Raw genomic sequence first — 14080 nt, forward strand, 5'->3', positions numbered from 1 at the left:
ATTAAAACTGCTAAAAAGGGGAAGACACTGCAGGGGGCTAAGATAAAACATTTGCTTTATATAAGTATGTATATATATTTATATATGTATATAAGCATATATGTATATAAGCATATATGTATATAAGCATATATGTATATACGCATATATGTATATACGCACATAAGTATTATATATATATATATATATATATATATATATATATATACATGAACGTTTTAAAATTATTGTACTTATATAACGTACGAAATATTTATTTTTTTAAAGCAAATATATAACTCGTCAAAAGCAGTATATTTAGCATTACCACGCGTGCACTTACACATACTTGTATAATATGAGCGTATATATATATATATATATATATATATATATATATGGATGTACATATGATAGAAGGTTACAAGGAGTATACATGTATAATGTTACACCTTTTTCATTTTTAGTATTAACTGAAAAAATATTTTTTCGAACAATTTTTAACCGCTGAACAACGACGTAAATAAAATGTATAAAATAAATAAAAAGTAGTAATTTTTTTTTTTTTTAATTTTAGGGTGAAACATTAAAAAGAGTTTATGTACATTGTGCACAAAAATTAAAAAAAAAAAAAAAATAAAATATATTAAATGACGTGGTGTTTTCTGAAATTAAAAATTTTTTAACAGGAATTTTTTTCTTTATTTTTTCTTCAACTAGTGATACATATATAATTTTTAAAATTACCTTTAATTAAAAAATTTGATATATTTCAGAATATGTATAACACAATACAGTTTTGTTTGATGTGGGGAGTTAACATGGGTATATTATATTTTACTGTTTTATTATTAATATAGGTTAAATAAAATAAAAAAAAAGAAAGAAAAGTTTTTTTATATATTAATGTATGTGTCTACATATATAGAAATACATGTGCACATAAATGCCCATGTGTGTACAAATTTTAAGGTGTAAACAAATTTTTAGTAAAGTAGTACTGTGTAGAGAGAATCCGCCAAAAATTTACACGCGTTGTACACATTAACGCATATAAATAGTTACATCCTTCAGAGAAAATAAAAAGAACTAATGGGAAAATGAACAGATGAAAAATGATTAAGCGAGTAAATGATTAAGCGAGTAAATGATTAAGCGAGTAAATGATTAAGCGAATAGATGATTAAGCGAATAGATGATTAAGCGAATAAATGATTAATCAAATAAATGATTAAGCGAATAGATTAAGCGAATAGATTAAGCGAATAGATTAAGCGAATAACTAATTATGCGAATAACTAATTATGCGAATAACTAATTATGCGATTTAATGAATTGTACAAAGAAATAAGGAAAATAAATAAACATGCAGTGAACAAGCGAACAAATAAATAAATAAAATCATTATTATTCGCCGAGAGTTGCAGCAATATTTTTATGTTAAACAATGATCCACTATTTTATGTAATAGTTTTTACATTTTTTTTTTTTTTTTTTCCCACAATATTAAAAGTAGAAAATAAACTAATCTATTTCGAAAGTCATTCGTTATATGGCATTGTCCGGTAAAAATAAATATAAGTAAAACATTGTTTTGTTATCATTATATTTTTTTTTTTTTTTTAATGTTAAATGAAAATAAAATTAAAAAAAAAAAAAAAAATAGATAAAAAATATGAACAGTGAATGTGAAAAAAAGTAAGAACAAAATGGGAATAAAAATAAGAACAGGGATACGAAAAAACTAAAAAATGAAAAAACATTAAAAAAGAACGTAACATCAAAAATAATAAGAACAAAATGGGAAAAATATTAACAAAATATATGCAAAACAATGCAAAAAAAAAAAAAAAAAAAAGTTTAAATAAAGTACAAAAAATGACCAGAATATACTTAACTAAAAGGTAAAAATACAACAAAAATTTAAACATGGCTTACTTTTCTGATCTTTCTAAAAAATGTGAATTGGACGGATGTAGAAATCATGATTTTCTTCCATTTAAATGTGAATATTGCGGTTTAAATGTACACTTTAAAAAATAAAAAATAGTAAAATTCATACAAATATAAAGTTATATATATATAATGAAATTAAAGTTGTAAAGATTACAAATACCTGTTTTAGTAAACAAGTGAAAAAAAAATACATATATATCAAAATATAGAGTATATAAACAACTGTAAGAAACTTTATGATTTATTTTTTCAAAAAAAGGAAGAAAAAACAAAAACGAAAAAAAAAAAAAAAAAATCGTTTATAAATATACCATTTTATTTTACTTATTGCTGTTGTAACACATTTATTTTATATGTCTTTTCACTCATACAGTTTTGCGAATTTCATAGAAAAGTTCAAGAACATACTTGCTCCAGGTTAAAAAATATAGATTTAAATAAAGTTGTATTATGTGAATACTGCGACCTGGTTCTACCTGATGTAAGCTAAAAAGTGAAGAAACCTTAAAAATCAGTTTTGCTGTGATGAAAATGGAATACATGGGATTTATATATTTATGTGCACATATATAAATATATAAATATAAATACGTGCCTATATACATATACGTGTACTTATATATATATATATATACATACTTACATTCGCGTATGTGCTGTAAGTGTCAAGACATGGGGCAGATTTCGCATGTAAATTATCTTTCTCATTATGCGTTCATATCATTCTCAAAGATGTGTATATCATTAAATAATACATACTCTTTTTATGAATACGTAGAAGGAGGAAGAAATAGAAAAGCATTTAATTTATAAGTGTTCATATAAAAAAAAGAAAAGGACCATAATTATATGTAACAAAAAAGGCTGTAAAACTGTAATGAATTAAAAAAAAAAAAAAAAAAAAAAAAAAGGAAAGCAAAACAAAGTAAAAGAAAAGAATGATTATTTTCCTTCAAATTAGAACTACATAAATATGAATTAACACATATCTAAGAGAAATTGAAATGTGATCATATTGTCACTTTACATTTTTTTTTTTTTTTTTTAAATATATACAGTTATGCAATTTACCTGTACATGCAATAAAAAAAAAAAAAAAACATTCTTCTTATTCAAAACTTAAACTTTTCAGGTTTTGAATGACATTAACAATTACATTTGTAAGAAATGCAAAAAGAACTTTTGCTTGCCTCATAGATATTCTGATGCACATGAATGTGGCAAAGAGTATACTGAGAAAGGCTTTTTTGAAAGTAATCCGGAAGTTTTAAGAATATTTACTATATTCGAAATGTGCATGTTGCATATTTTTTTATTATTCCTTATTCTCATGTACCTTTTTAGATTTCGTTTCGTGCCATATTATTCCGCTTGCAATTTATTACATCCATTTCCGCTTCATTTTATATTCTCCTTTCTTTTTTTGCAATAGAATTTTTTTTTTTCTTCTAGGGAACAGTGGCTATAAAATAGCCAAATATGAAAGAAATTCTTACAGCAAAACGAACAAAAAAAATAAGGTTATTTTAATTTTTGCTTACGATATATGTATATGTAAACTCTATCCACATTTCAAGTGTTTGCACAAATGAATAAAACTTATTATTATTATTATTATTATTATTTTTTTTTTTTTTTTTTTTTTTCAATGTATAATCTTTTAATATTAATTTTTAGAAAAAATGGGGAAAATGCTGCTCAGTTCAATGACACAGTGCAATGCTGGATACGCTTATTTATTTGTGTCCGCATACACATATTTACGCATGTGCCTGTTAATATACACATTCGTCCATAAATATACAGATTCTTTAACTAATATACTCATTTGCCAGTTTATTTACAGATGAGCTACTATGTTTATTTGGGAATGTGCTATTTTGTTCATGTTGTTTATGCTCAATTTTGTTTATTTTTATTATGTTTATGTTTTATTTTGTTTCATTTAGTTTCCCTTCCCATTATATTGTCATATGCTCTTCATCTCTGCCGTATTCTTTTGTTCATCATCATTATTCGCTTACTTCACCATCTCTTTTTAGTTGTTAATATATAACTTTATTTTCTTGTTACTCTTAATATGTTTTTAGTTTTTATTTTATTTGAGGCAAAACATTTCTGACCTGGTCAGAAATATCGAATTCTCATTTTTATCTAAATGGGCCCTATTTGGTACAATTTTGGTCAATTTTAGCCAGTTTTAGCCAATTTTTAACTAATCATTAGTAATAAAATAATAATATTAGTATCAATAGTGGTAATCATAATAATAATGGCAATAATAAAATTAATAAATAAAAAGGAAAGAATGTAACATAAGTTTTTCGAATGGATTGTAGAAATCAAATTTTATATCGTTTTTAAAACATTAAGTAAGATAAGAAGAATTCAAATGATAAGATAATTTAAAATGAGATGATAAATTAAAATGATAAGAAAGATTAAAACGTGAAGAAAGATTAAAACGTGAAGAAAGATTAAAACGTGAAGAAAGATTAAAACGTGAAGAAAGATTAAAACGATAAGAAAGATTAAAACGATAAGAAAAATTAAAACGATAAGAAAAATTAAAACGATAAGAAAAATTAAAACGATAAGAAAAATTAAAACGATAAGAAAAATTAAAACGATAAGAAATTATAAAATGCTAAAAAAAATAAAAATAATGAAGGAAGAAACTTGTTTTTAACTTCAATGAAAATGCAAAAAGGGGCCACTAGGACAGTAGCTTCGAAGTTTTAACAGCAAAATTTATATAAACTCATTTACCACTGTTCACGTGTAAGCAGAAATGTACATGCACACATATGTATATGTGTAGGTATATGTACACGTATATGTATATACACATGTACATGTATGTGTGTATTTTTTTTTTTTTTTTTTTTAAAGTGAAAATGGGGGTGGAGGGAAACATCTAAGTAGGAACCTTCCTATTTTGAAAGTTAAAAAACTTTCTGACCCTGTTATAAAGCCGTTCACATAAAACATATTTTGATATTAAAATGTTAATAGCAATATTTAAAATGTTCAAAAAAATAAATTTTATTTTATGCCCAGTGCTGAGTATATTATTTCCATTTGGTCCATAAAAACTTAAGCCACTTGCTGAATAGGAAATTGCATCCAAAATTTTGATTTTTGTTCTTTTTGAAACTTCGTCATTGCAATTCATGCGAAACAGACAAGTTAGCTTGTTGGGGCCTCCGACTGTCAAGTATAGTAAAAAGACGTTTATTAGGCAATAATACCTGCAAAAGGGGGGAGGAGGGAATAAAAGGTAATAAAAGATGTAGTATCGTGGAAATAGGATAAGATGCGTGGAAGTATGATGAATAAAGAGATGGGCGGACGGCATATAATACCAGAATGGGTAGCAAACATAACAATGAAAACTTAAGGAAATATGCAAAAACGTGGGTGCATGCAAAGGTAAGGCGGAAGACGTGTTGTGGCGGATTGCTGCAGCGAATGGCAGTTAGATGTTCATGTACTTACGTCATAAAGGTATAATTGGTAAAAATGTGCTTCCTGTATTTTCCTCCAAATGTGAGTATAAGGGCACTATTTACAATTTGAAAACAAAACCAAATACATGAGAGAAAACTCTCATAATTATCACTCATAAGCCACCATGACGATTTTGGTGCTGACGTGTTCATGTCATATGAAGATGGTAAATCATATATATAAAAAAATTGAAAAATTATTAAATAAAAGAAAAAAAAATTGACAATAAGTGTGCATAATAAAGAAAGAATAGTCTGTGCACCAACAATACTGGATGTTGGTGTTTGTGTTTTTAATTTACAAGCTGGTTTTGATAATGTCATTGATTTGGCTAGTAATAATAAAATTATATTATCAAAAAATAAATACCCATATTCTGACATGACAGCATGAGCATTCATAAATAAAACAATTTTTATTATTGAAATCATAAAACCGTAGAGAAGCATATATTTATAGCAATTTATAGAGGTAACTAAACAAGCTCTTCCTTCTCTTAATATATCAATAACACTTTTTAAATTTTCATTTTTACTACTAAAAGGTGAAACAATAGATGAATCGGAATTTGATAAAGCTAAACCTGCATGAGAAATTTTTAAAGCACCACAATCATTACTTCCATCTCCGCACATACCACATATGTAATCAAATTTTATGAAGTCTCTAATAATTTCCATCTTATTATTCGGGGTTAGTCTTGAAAATATGCGAATTCTTAACAAAAAATTTTTGTATCCTTCTGGATTTTTGCTAACGCAAAATTGGTGCTGTGACTGCGGCTGCTGCTTCTGTTTGTGCTGTTGTTCCTCTTCTTCCTCCTCTTCTAAACTTCTTATATGAAATATATGAGATCTTACATGTTTGTACGCTTCACCGGTTAGTATTATTTCCTTATATATATCTTTATACAGTACAAGATTCGTATCAATTTTATTATCATTTTGGATATTTACAAATCTTAACTCGTTGTTTAACACATATCCATAAACTATTATATTTTCTTCTACTCGATCCTCTTCACTCCCTTGAGTAGATAATATATTATTTTCCTCCAAATGTTTTTGATCTACGGGATTCATATATGAATATTCATTATTCCCCCTCCCCTTTTTGTTGTTCACATATGTGTTATGATTCCTGTTGTTGGAGGTGTTACCATATGGACAACTCTCCCTACCACGTTCTCCTGCATTCGCATTGCTTCTTTCCCCCTCGTTCGGGGAACGGGACAGTAACATCATATTTTCATCGTCACTCTCTTGATCCTTGTTGCCTTCATATTTCTTGTTCAATGCAGAGTACTTATGAGCATTGTTTTTATTAGGATCCTCTTCTTTTTCAATTTTTTTTTTTTTCTCATTTTTTTTTTGACTTTTTTGTTCATTCTGGTTATGCATAAAGTTAGATGAGTAGTGATGACTTCCTTCCTTTCCCTTGTTTGATTTGAGGAAATTTTCAAACGACAAAAATTTGGTTTCATTTGAACGGTATGCATTTTCACTTGGGAGGTATAGATGTTCCTTTTCATTATCAATTTCTTTTTCCCCTATATTTTTTGCAAAATCCGATGCTGTACTCGAATCAATACTTAACGTAAAAAAGGATTCATAAAAATTTATATTATTAAATAAGCCTATTCTATTACCAACGTATAAACAGTTATATGCGTTATCTCCAGTTAAGATAACCGGTCTAATGGAAGAACTCTTTAAAGTCTGAATTACACTCTCTGCATCTTTCTTTATATGATTACTGAACATAATTAATGACAAGAAATTCATATTCTTTTCTAATTCTTCTCTAGAGAGAAGTAAAACTTGTTCATAGGATGGATTATAAATAATTTTAAAAGCTAAAGCAATAACATAAAAACCATTTTTACTATATTCTTGTTCTTTTTTTTTGAAAAAGTATAATTCCTCATTTTTAACACATTTCTGATAAATTTTATCAAATGAACCTTTTGAAAAAACAGTAAAAAATTTTTCCTTAAAATCAAAATTACCATAAGCTAATGTTGTAGAAGTTTTTGTATAATAATCGAACTCAAACATTTTTAAAATATCGAAATATTTGTATGTGTTATTTATCCTTAATGACACTCTTTTTATATCCATATTATGTTTATTTGTGTAATTCGTAATCATCATCTCTGTTGCTTCAAACAACTTCTTGTCAATTTCGTTTCCATAAATATTGTTATTGTCATAGTATACACACGAACTGCCAGCTAGTGCATAAATTAGTAGATGATAATTTGAGGGAGTATTTTTAAGAGTAACCTTGTTTGTCCACATCAACTTACTATTATACAGAAGAGACGTTACTGAGTTCATCGACGAATTCGAATTGTTAAAGAGGCTACTTCTTATGGGGGCATATTCGTTATATTCGCGTTCGTCCTTGCTACTCCGCTTCTTATCTACGCTTTTGTCCATGCTACTCTGCTTGGCATCTTCCCCTTTTTCATTACAACTTTTCTCACTGTTCAACTTCTTCTCTTTCCTTTGTTTTTTTTTTTTTTTTTGCGCAATGCACCCCGTCGATAAGATCCGGGACAATATTAATTAAAACGTCTTGTTCGTCCTTTATATCCTTTTTGTGGTCTAAGCATGTGTTATCAGTACTTGACTTGTCGTGTTCCCCTCCATATAGCCTTCCATCCATATTTACATTTCTAACATGTGCTATATCATCTATTAGATTATTCTGTTCTATTCTTTTTTTGAGCTCTTCACTATTTACATTATTTTTTTTATCCTGTAATGTATATTGGTATGTCTTTCCCTCGTAAGATTTCTGCTCTTCCATTTCATCATAACTCTGAAATATGTCTTCACTGGATGTTCGGCTATTTTTCTCGCGCATATTAAAACTGGGAGATTTATCCCTCTTCTCCTCCTTCTCCTCCTTCTCCTTCTCCTCCTCCTCCTTCTCCTTCTCCTCCTTCTCCTTCTCCTCCTTCTCCTTCTCCTCCTCCTCCTTCTCCTTCTCCTCCTCCTCATCCTCATTCGTTTCCTTTTTTTCGTTATGCAGAACATCATTCGGGGCAAGTTTCTCATCTTTCCCCTTCGTTTTATCCCCATTAACCATATGTGTCATATGTTTCTCTTTGTACGAAATTCTGACTTGTTCAGTTTTTTCCCCATCCACGTTTTCTGCACCCCTTGCGTTGTCATTACTAGAGTAGAAGGAGCGCCTTGAGTTGCTGCGACTGTGGCTTCGATTGTGGGAGCGGTCTGGATAGGGGTCGATGATGTGGTTACTTCCGCTGTTGTCGTTGTTAGGTTCGCTCTTGTCTACTTCTATCTCGTCTACTTCGCTTTTGTTGTAGACTTCTCTCTTGTCTACTTCGCTCTTGTCTACTTCTATCTCGTCTACTTCTATCTCGTCTACTTCGCTCTTGTATGCTTCTCTTTTTTTGCAGCCCCCGATTTTTGCGAACCCAGTTCTCTGGTAACCCTGAGTAACAGATTTAGAACTAGGAGCGATGAAAGAAGAGGGTCTTTCACATTTCATATCATACACATCATCAATCATGCCCCTGTTGAAAGGACCTTTTTCTGTTAAGTTTATTTTCTTTTCAGTCAAAATATTATTACAAAAGTGCACACCTGAGAATTCTATGTTATGATCTGTTAATGTTCCAGTCTTATCAAAAAAAAAAATTCGAATTTTACCGCATATAGGTATTCTAGATGGAGCTATACAACAAATGTTTTTTTCTTTTTTTAATCTATTAGTAGATATATTTAATCCTATATTTAAAACTACTGGTGTCCAAACAGGTAAAATTTGTGATAACGTTCCTAGTGTATAGAATATGGATGTCATGTTAAGGCCTAAATAACGTATTTGAAAATATAGACATATCAAACTAAATAATATAGTAAAGACAAAAACTATTGGAAGCTGAGAATCGTATTTGAACAGTAATGGGTTAGGAAATAATACATTCTGCATGTACTTCCCTTTATATGTGTATATACTCACATTAATTACTATTGCGTATATATTATCTGAAAAATTTAAAGTTGATATGACTTCAGTCCCAGCGTACAGAAGGTTATTTGCTCTATATCGATGCCCACTTGGTTTATGGAGACCCCGAGAATTTCCGCTGCAACTACCATTACTGCAACTTCCACTTCTTCTCCTTCTTCTGCTTCCGCTGCTGCTACTTCCCATTCTGCTAATATCATTCTTGACTCCCATTTTGTTACTCCTTGGGCTTGCTTCGAAACTCCTTTTTACTCTTTTGGCGTACTTGTTGTGATTATTCTCTAAAGAGGAGGATTTATGGGGGGCTCCCAACATGTGAGAAGCACCGGACTGATCCGCATAACTCATATCAAACGAGTTAGGCCCATTCATACCTCTTTTCCAGTTCATACCGCTATCCCCACTCGGTACGCACGCTTTCTTCATTGGCCTCGATTCCCCTGTTAACAAACTTTCGTCCACTAGGACATGGCCAGTTAATAATATGCAGTCACATGGAATGGTCATCTTGGGGGTAATAATAATTATATCCCCAATAGTTAAATTGTTCGATGGAATTTGTTGTACTACTGAATTTCTATACACAGTCACTACAGTATTATTGTTAGCTTGAATATTATCAAAAATTTCTTTTTTATTTTTCTGATTTTTTAAAATTTTTCTTACAACGGTTAGCAGAGATATGACTATCCATATAATGGAAGTAATTATTTCTTTCCAAAAAAAATTTTTATATGTTATATATAACTGAAACATGTATATACCATCTAACAATTCTCTTCTCATGTTTGTAAAAAAAGAGAAAATTTCTAGGTGGATGTTGTTATACCCATATTCGTTTATGTTGTTAATAATTTCATTATTGTTTAGTCCACCTTTTTTTAATATATAATTAAAATCTAAACTATTCACTTTTTCCTTTATTCTACAGGATATATTGTAAAAGGCGTCCTTCTCTTCATTGTATACATATTTCATGCTTCTAAAGAAGAAGTACCTTATATTCTCTTCATTTGTTCGAACTCGTATTTTGTACACTTTTAGCATTTTTTCCTTAGGTATTCTTCTCACTTCAGTACTATGTTGTTGTCGTTTTACATATCGATGTTGTGGTTGATAGTGATTATTATCGTTGTTATCCCCCCTTTCTATTTTTTTTTTTATTTTTTTTGTTTTCATGTGCTTTTTGACTGTGGTATCTTCTGCACTCATATTGTTATCATACTTTTTGTTCCTCAAATGATTCATATCTGTGTTATCTTTTGAGTTAATAAAATTTTTGATCATATTTAAATATGAATGGTATACGTTTAAGAATACGTAAAAGTGCTTACTCAATACTGTAATGCAATTTTTAAAAAACAAATTAGCTAAATTAAAAAATTGTTTATATATATCTCTATATACATTTATATATTCTTCATTTTTTGTATAGACTAATACGTAATCACTGTCTTTAAGAAGAGCTGGTTTCAAAAAGAAACTGTGCATGTGTCTTCTGACTATTAGTATACTATATGTAATTATAAAACTTAGCAGGAAAAAAATAAAAAAAATTAAGGCTCTATCATTCCATAATATTTCATGATTTTCATATATACAATATTCATTACCTATTAATATTATAATAATTATATGTGTTAAAACATACAAAAAGATAGAAATATTTTTTAGCAAAAAACCAATGACACTATTTTTATATCCTTCTTGTCTTACTATAACTTCATCACATGATTCAGATTCATATATAAAATTAAAAAATTCTGTGTTTTCATTTTTGCATATTCCTTCATTATATTTCCATCGATGTTTTTTATTTATTTCCTGTTGATAATGTTTCTTCCAAATATACCAAACCAAAAAATATATCAACAAAAATGTGTAAAAAAAGCATATATACTTTAGCTCATTGTAGTCAATTAATAGACTATCAGACTTGCAAAATTTTATCATTTTATTCAATACTTGTATGTGAATGGGTTGGTAATCCTTTTTTTTTTGTAGGAGAGGGGGGCAGGAGGGATCATAAAACTAGATTTGCTTTTGCCTATCGAGTTTGTCCTTCTTTTTGCATATGCACACTTGGGAGTGAATACTATTTTGGGAGTGAATACTATTTTGGGAGTGAATACTATTTTGGAAGTGAATACTATTTTGGAAGTGAATACTATTTTGGAAGTGCCTACTCAATCTGATTGCTCATATACGTGTTGTTAGTTTTATTTCTCTTATGTAATCCTCTTTTATTGTATGTACTTGTATTATTATATGCATGAACGACTTTTATGTGCACCCGCTATTGGTTTCTTTATATTTATACCCTGCTCTTCGCACAATTGTTACTCTCCTTTTTTTGCTATTATGCTATTATGCTATTATGCTTTTATGCTATTATGTTATTATGTTATTATGCTATTATGCTATTATGCTTTTATGCTTTTGTGCTTCTTTGTTTTGTGCTTTTATAATCCTCAGTTTTTTTCCCCTCCAAACATAACAAAAGAGCGTACATTTGAGAGTAACACGAGACGACGGGTTAGTCTACCCGTGTACAACTTTATGAAAATAATTTATGAGTAATATTTTAAAAATCAAAACACAGAATGTAACGAAAAAAAAAAAAAAATATACTGTCATCACTCCAAAAAAGGGCAAAAAAACAAAGATGTTCTCTTATCCTACATATAATATGTAGTATGAACTATATATGTATTATGAACTATATATGTACTATGAACTATATATATATTATGAACTATATATATATTATGAACTATATATGTAGTATGAACTATATATATATTATGAACTATATATGTAGTATGAACTATATATGCATTATGAACTATATATGTAGTATGAACTATATATGCATTATGAAATATATATGTAGTATGAACTATATATGTAGTATGTAATATATATAATAAATAAAATATAGAGCAAATTTAAAAAAAAAAAAAAAAAATAGCTAAATGAAAAACAAAAAAGTGAACAACGCTTTATATCTTGTACTGATGTAGTAAACACTGAAAAATTGTGGGCATCCAAGTGAGTAAAAAGGGAGATGCAATTAGAATGAACTGTTAGTTCGTCCGTTCGTCGTTTATTTGCTTGTGTTTTATTTTTTATTTTTTTTATTTTTTTTTTTTTTTGCTTAGATTTTCCCACGGTAATTTGTTGGAAGAACACTATGGCGTAAGATAAAAAAAAAAAAAATGATAGCCGTAAAATAAGGATGTATTTTTGTTCACTTTAAAAAAACAAAAAGCAGTTTTAGGTAATTCGACATATAGGAAAACGCTCTACTGATAAAATGCACATACATCTTCTCGTCCTACATGGACATATAACACATACCCATGTGCGTATGCACGTGCGAGTACAGATACACGTACAGATAAATTATCGATGCTTCGGTTAACAAAGGAGATTATTCGGATTGTCCCAAAGAATGGTAAGAAGCAAATGCTGTTTGTAGCTACCACGACTTGTAGCTAACATGATTTGTCACTACCACAAGTAACTTTAAAAAAGTAAGCAGCTCGAGTTATTCTACATGAATACAAATAATAAATTCTGGCAGATGGAATGTTTAAAAAATAAAAAAAAAAAAAAAAAAAAATAAATAAAACACCTGTCAATATTATTGTACATGTATTCATTTATATATCGTATATAAATATCTCCATTAAAAAGGAGTTGATACATTTAGCCAAAAGGATTATTTACTTCTATTTTTTTCTTTTTCTTTTTCTTTTTCTTTTTTTTTTTTTCTTTTTTTTTGTTTATTTTTTTCACTCATCGAATTGTAGGCAGTAATAAAATAGTTTAGCATATTTTTTTTTTTTTTTCCCTCTCCCCATTTACCATAATTGCTTTAAAAAGAAGCACAAAAACAAATGGTTCATTAACAATAGGGGGGGAGAGGTAAAAAAAAAATTAAAATGTATATTAAAAAGAATATATATGAGAAAAATTATGACTTGTTCATAATATTTTTTGGAAATCACTTACTATGATAGGCATACTGAATAGATGAAAAGTATGTGTATAATATAGTAAAGAAGAAGAAGAAGGAGAAGGAGAAGGAGAAAAAAAAGTTAAAAGTTAAAGCTGAAAGGTAAAAGTTAAAAGTTAAAGCTGAAAGGTAAAAGTTAAAAGTTAAAGGTTGAGTATAGATACAACTGGGCAAGGGGCAAGTGAGTATAACGATCTTTTAGTAGTACACCCTAAACGGAAGAACAAAAAAAAAAAAAGAAAAAAAAAAAAAAGAAAAAAGGAACGATAGAGCAACGGAGAAGTGCCTAATACTTTGGAAATAAATCAGCCAGTGCTTACGTAAAATGAATAAATGTAAAGACTCCTTAAGAACGAAGTTTGAGTACAAGTATTTATTTTACACCTTGTCCTTTTTATCCTTAAATTTAGGTTAAGTAGTAAGAAATACGAACAAGAGATTTTGTTCTGACCGTGTGCAGGATGAAGATATGGGCACACATGTATAAGTTTATGTGTGTAAGTGTGTGTGTATAATGTGTGTTTGTATAATATGTGTGTTTGTATAATATGTGTGTGTATAATGTGTGTTTGTATAATATGTGTGTGTATAATGTGTGTGTATATGCAA

The 14080-nt window shown here is 28.6% G+C and overlaps 3 protein-coding genes across 3 annotated transcripts in view; 2 read left to right on the forward strand and 1 right to left on the reverse strand.

Moving 5' to 3' along the window:
- Window positions 1-1908: 1908 nt before the first annotated feature.
- PmUG01_06020800 (AN1-like zinc finger family protein) lies at window positions 1909-3465 on the forward strand (the record flags this gene model as incomplete). Its single annotated transcript, XM_029003779.1, has 5 exons — window positions 1909-2004; window positions 2309-2416; window positions 2714-2809; window positions 3068-3188; window positions 3434-3465. 5 exons carry the CDS (start codon window positions 1909-1911, stop codon window positions 3463-3465), a joined length of 453 nt encoding a protein of 150 aa, XP_028859864.1.
- Window positions 3466-4852: 1387 nt separating this feature from the next.
- On the reverse strand, window positions 4853-11403 carry PmUG01_06020900 (cation transporting P-ATPase, putative; the record flags this gene model as incomplete). The annotated part of the gene is given in 3 exon segments (XM_029003780.1): window positions 4853-5186; window positions 5434-7958; window positions 7972-11403. The coding sequence occupies 3 exon segments, from the start codon at window positions 11401-11403 to the stop codon at window positions 4853-4855; spliced, it is 6291 nt and encodes a 2096-aa protein (XP_028859865.1).
- A 2393-nt stretch (window positions 11404-13796) lies between these two features.
- The window catches only part of PmUG01_06021000 (conserved Plasmodium protein, unknown function), a gene marked incomplete at both ends in the record, with an annotated part of 2065 nt that continues 1781 nt past the window's right edge, over window positions 13797-14080 (forward strand). Inside the window, one exon of the mRNA XM_029003781.1 lies at window positions 13797-13881. Within this exon, the coding sequence (XP_028859866.1) occupies window positions 13797-13881 (85 nt within the window). The remainder of the gene's footprint in view (window positions 13882-14080) is intronic.

Source organism: Plasmodium malariae, assembly GCF_900090045.1.
Source record: "Plasmodium malariae genome assembly, chromosome: 6".
In the NCBI taxonomy this organism is placed as follows: domain Eukaryota; phylum Apicomplexa; class Aconoidasida; order Haemosporida; family Plasmodiidae; genus Plasmodium; species Plasmodium malariae.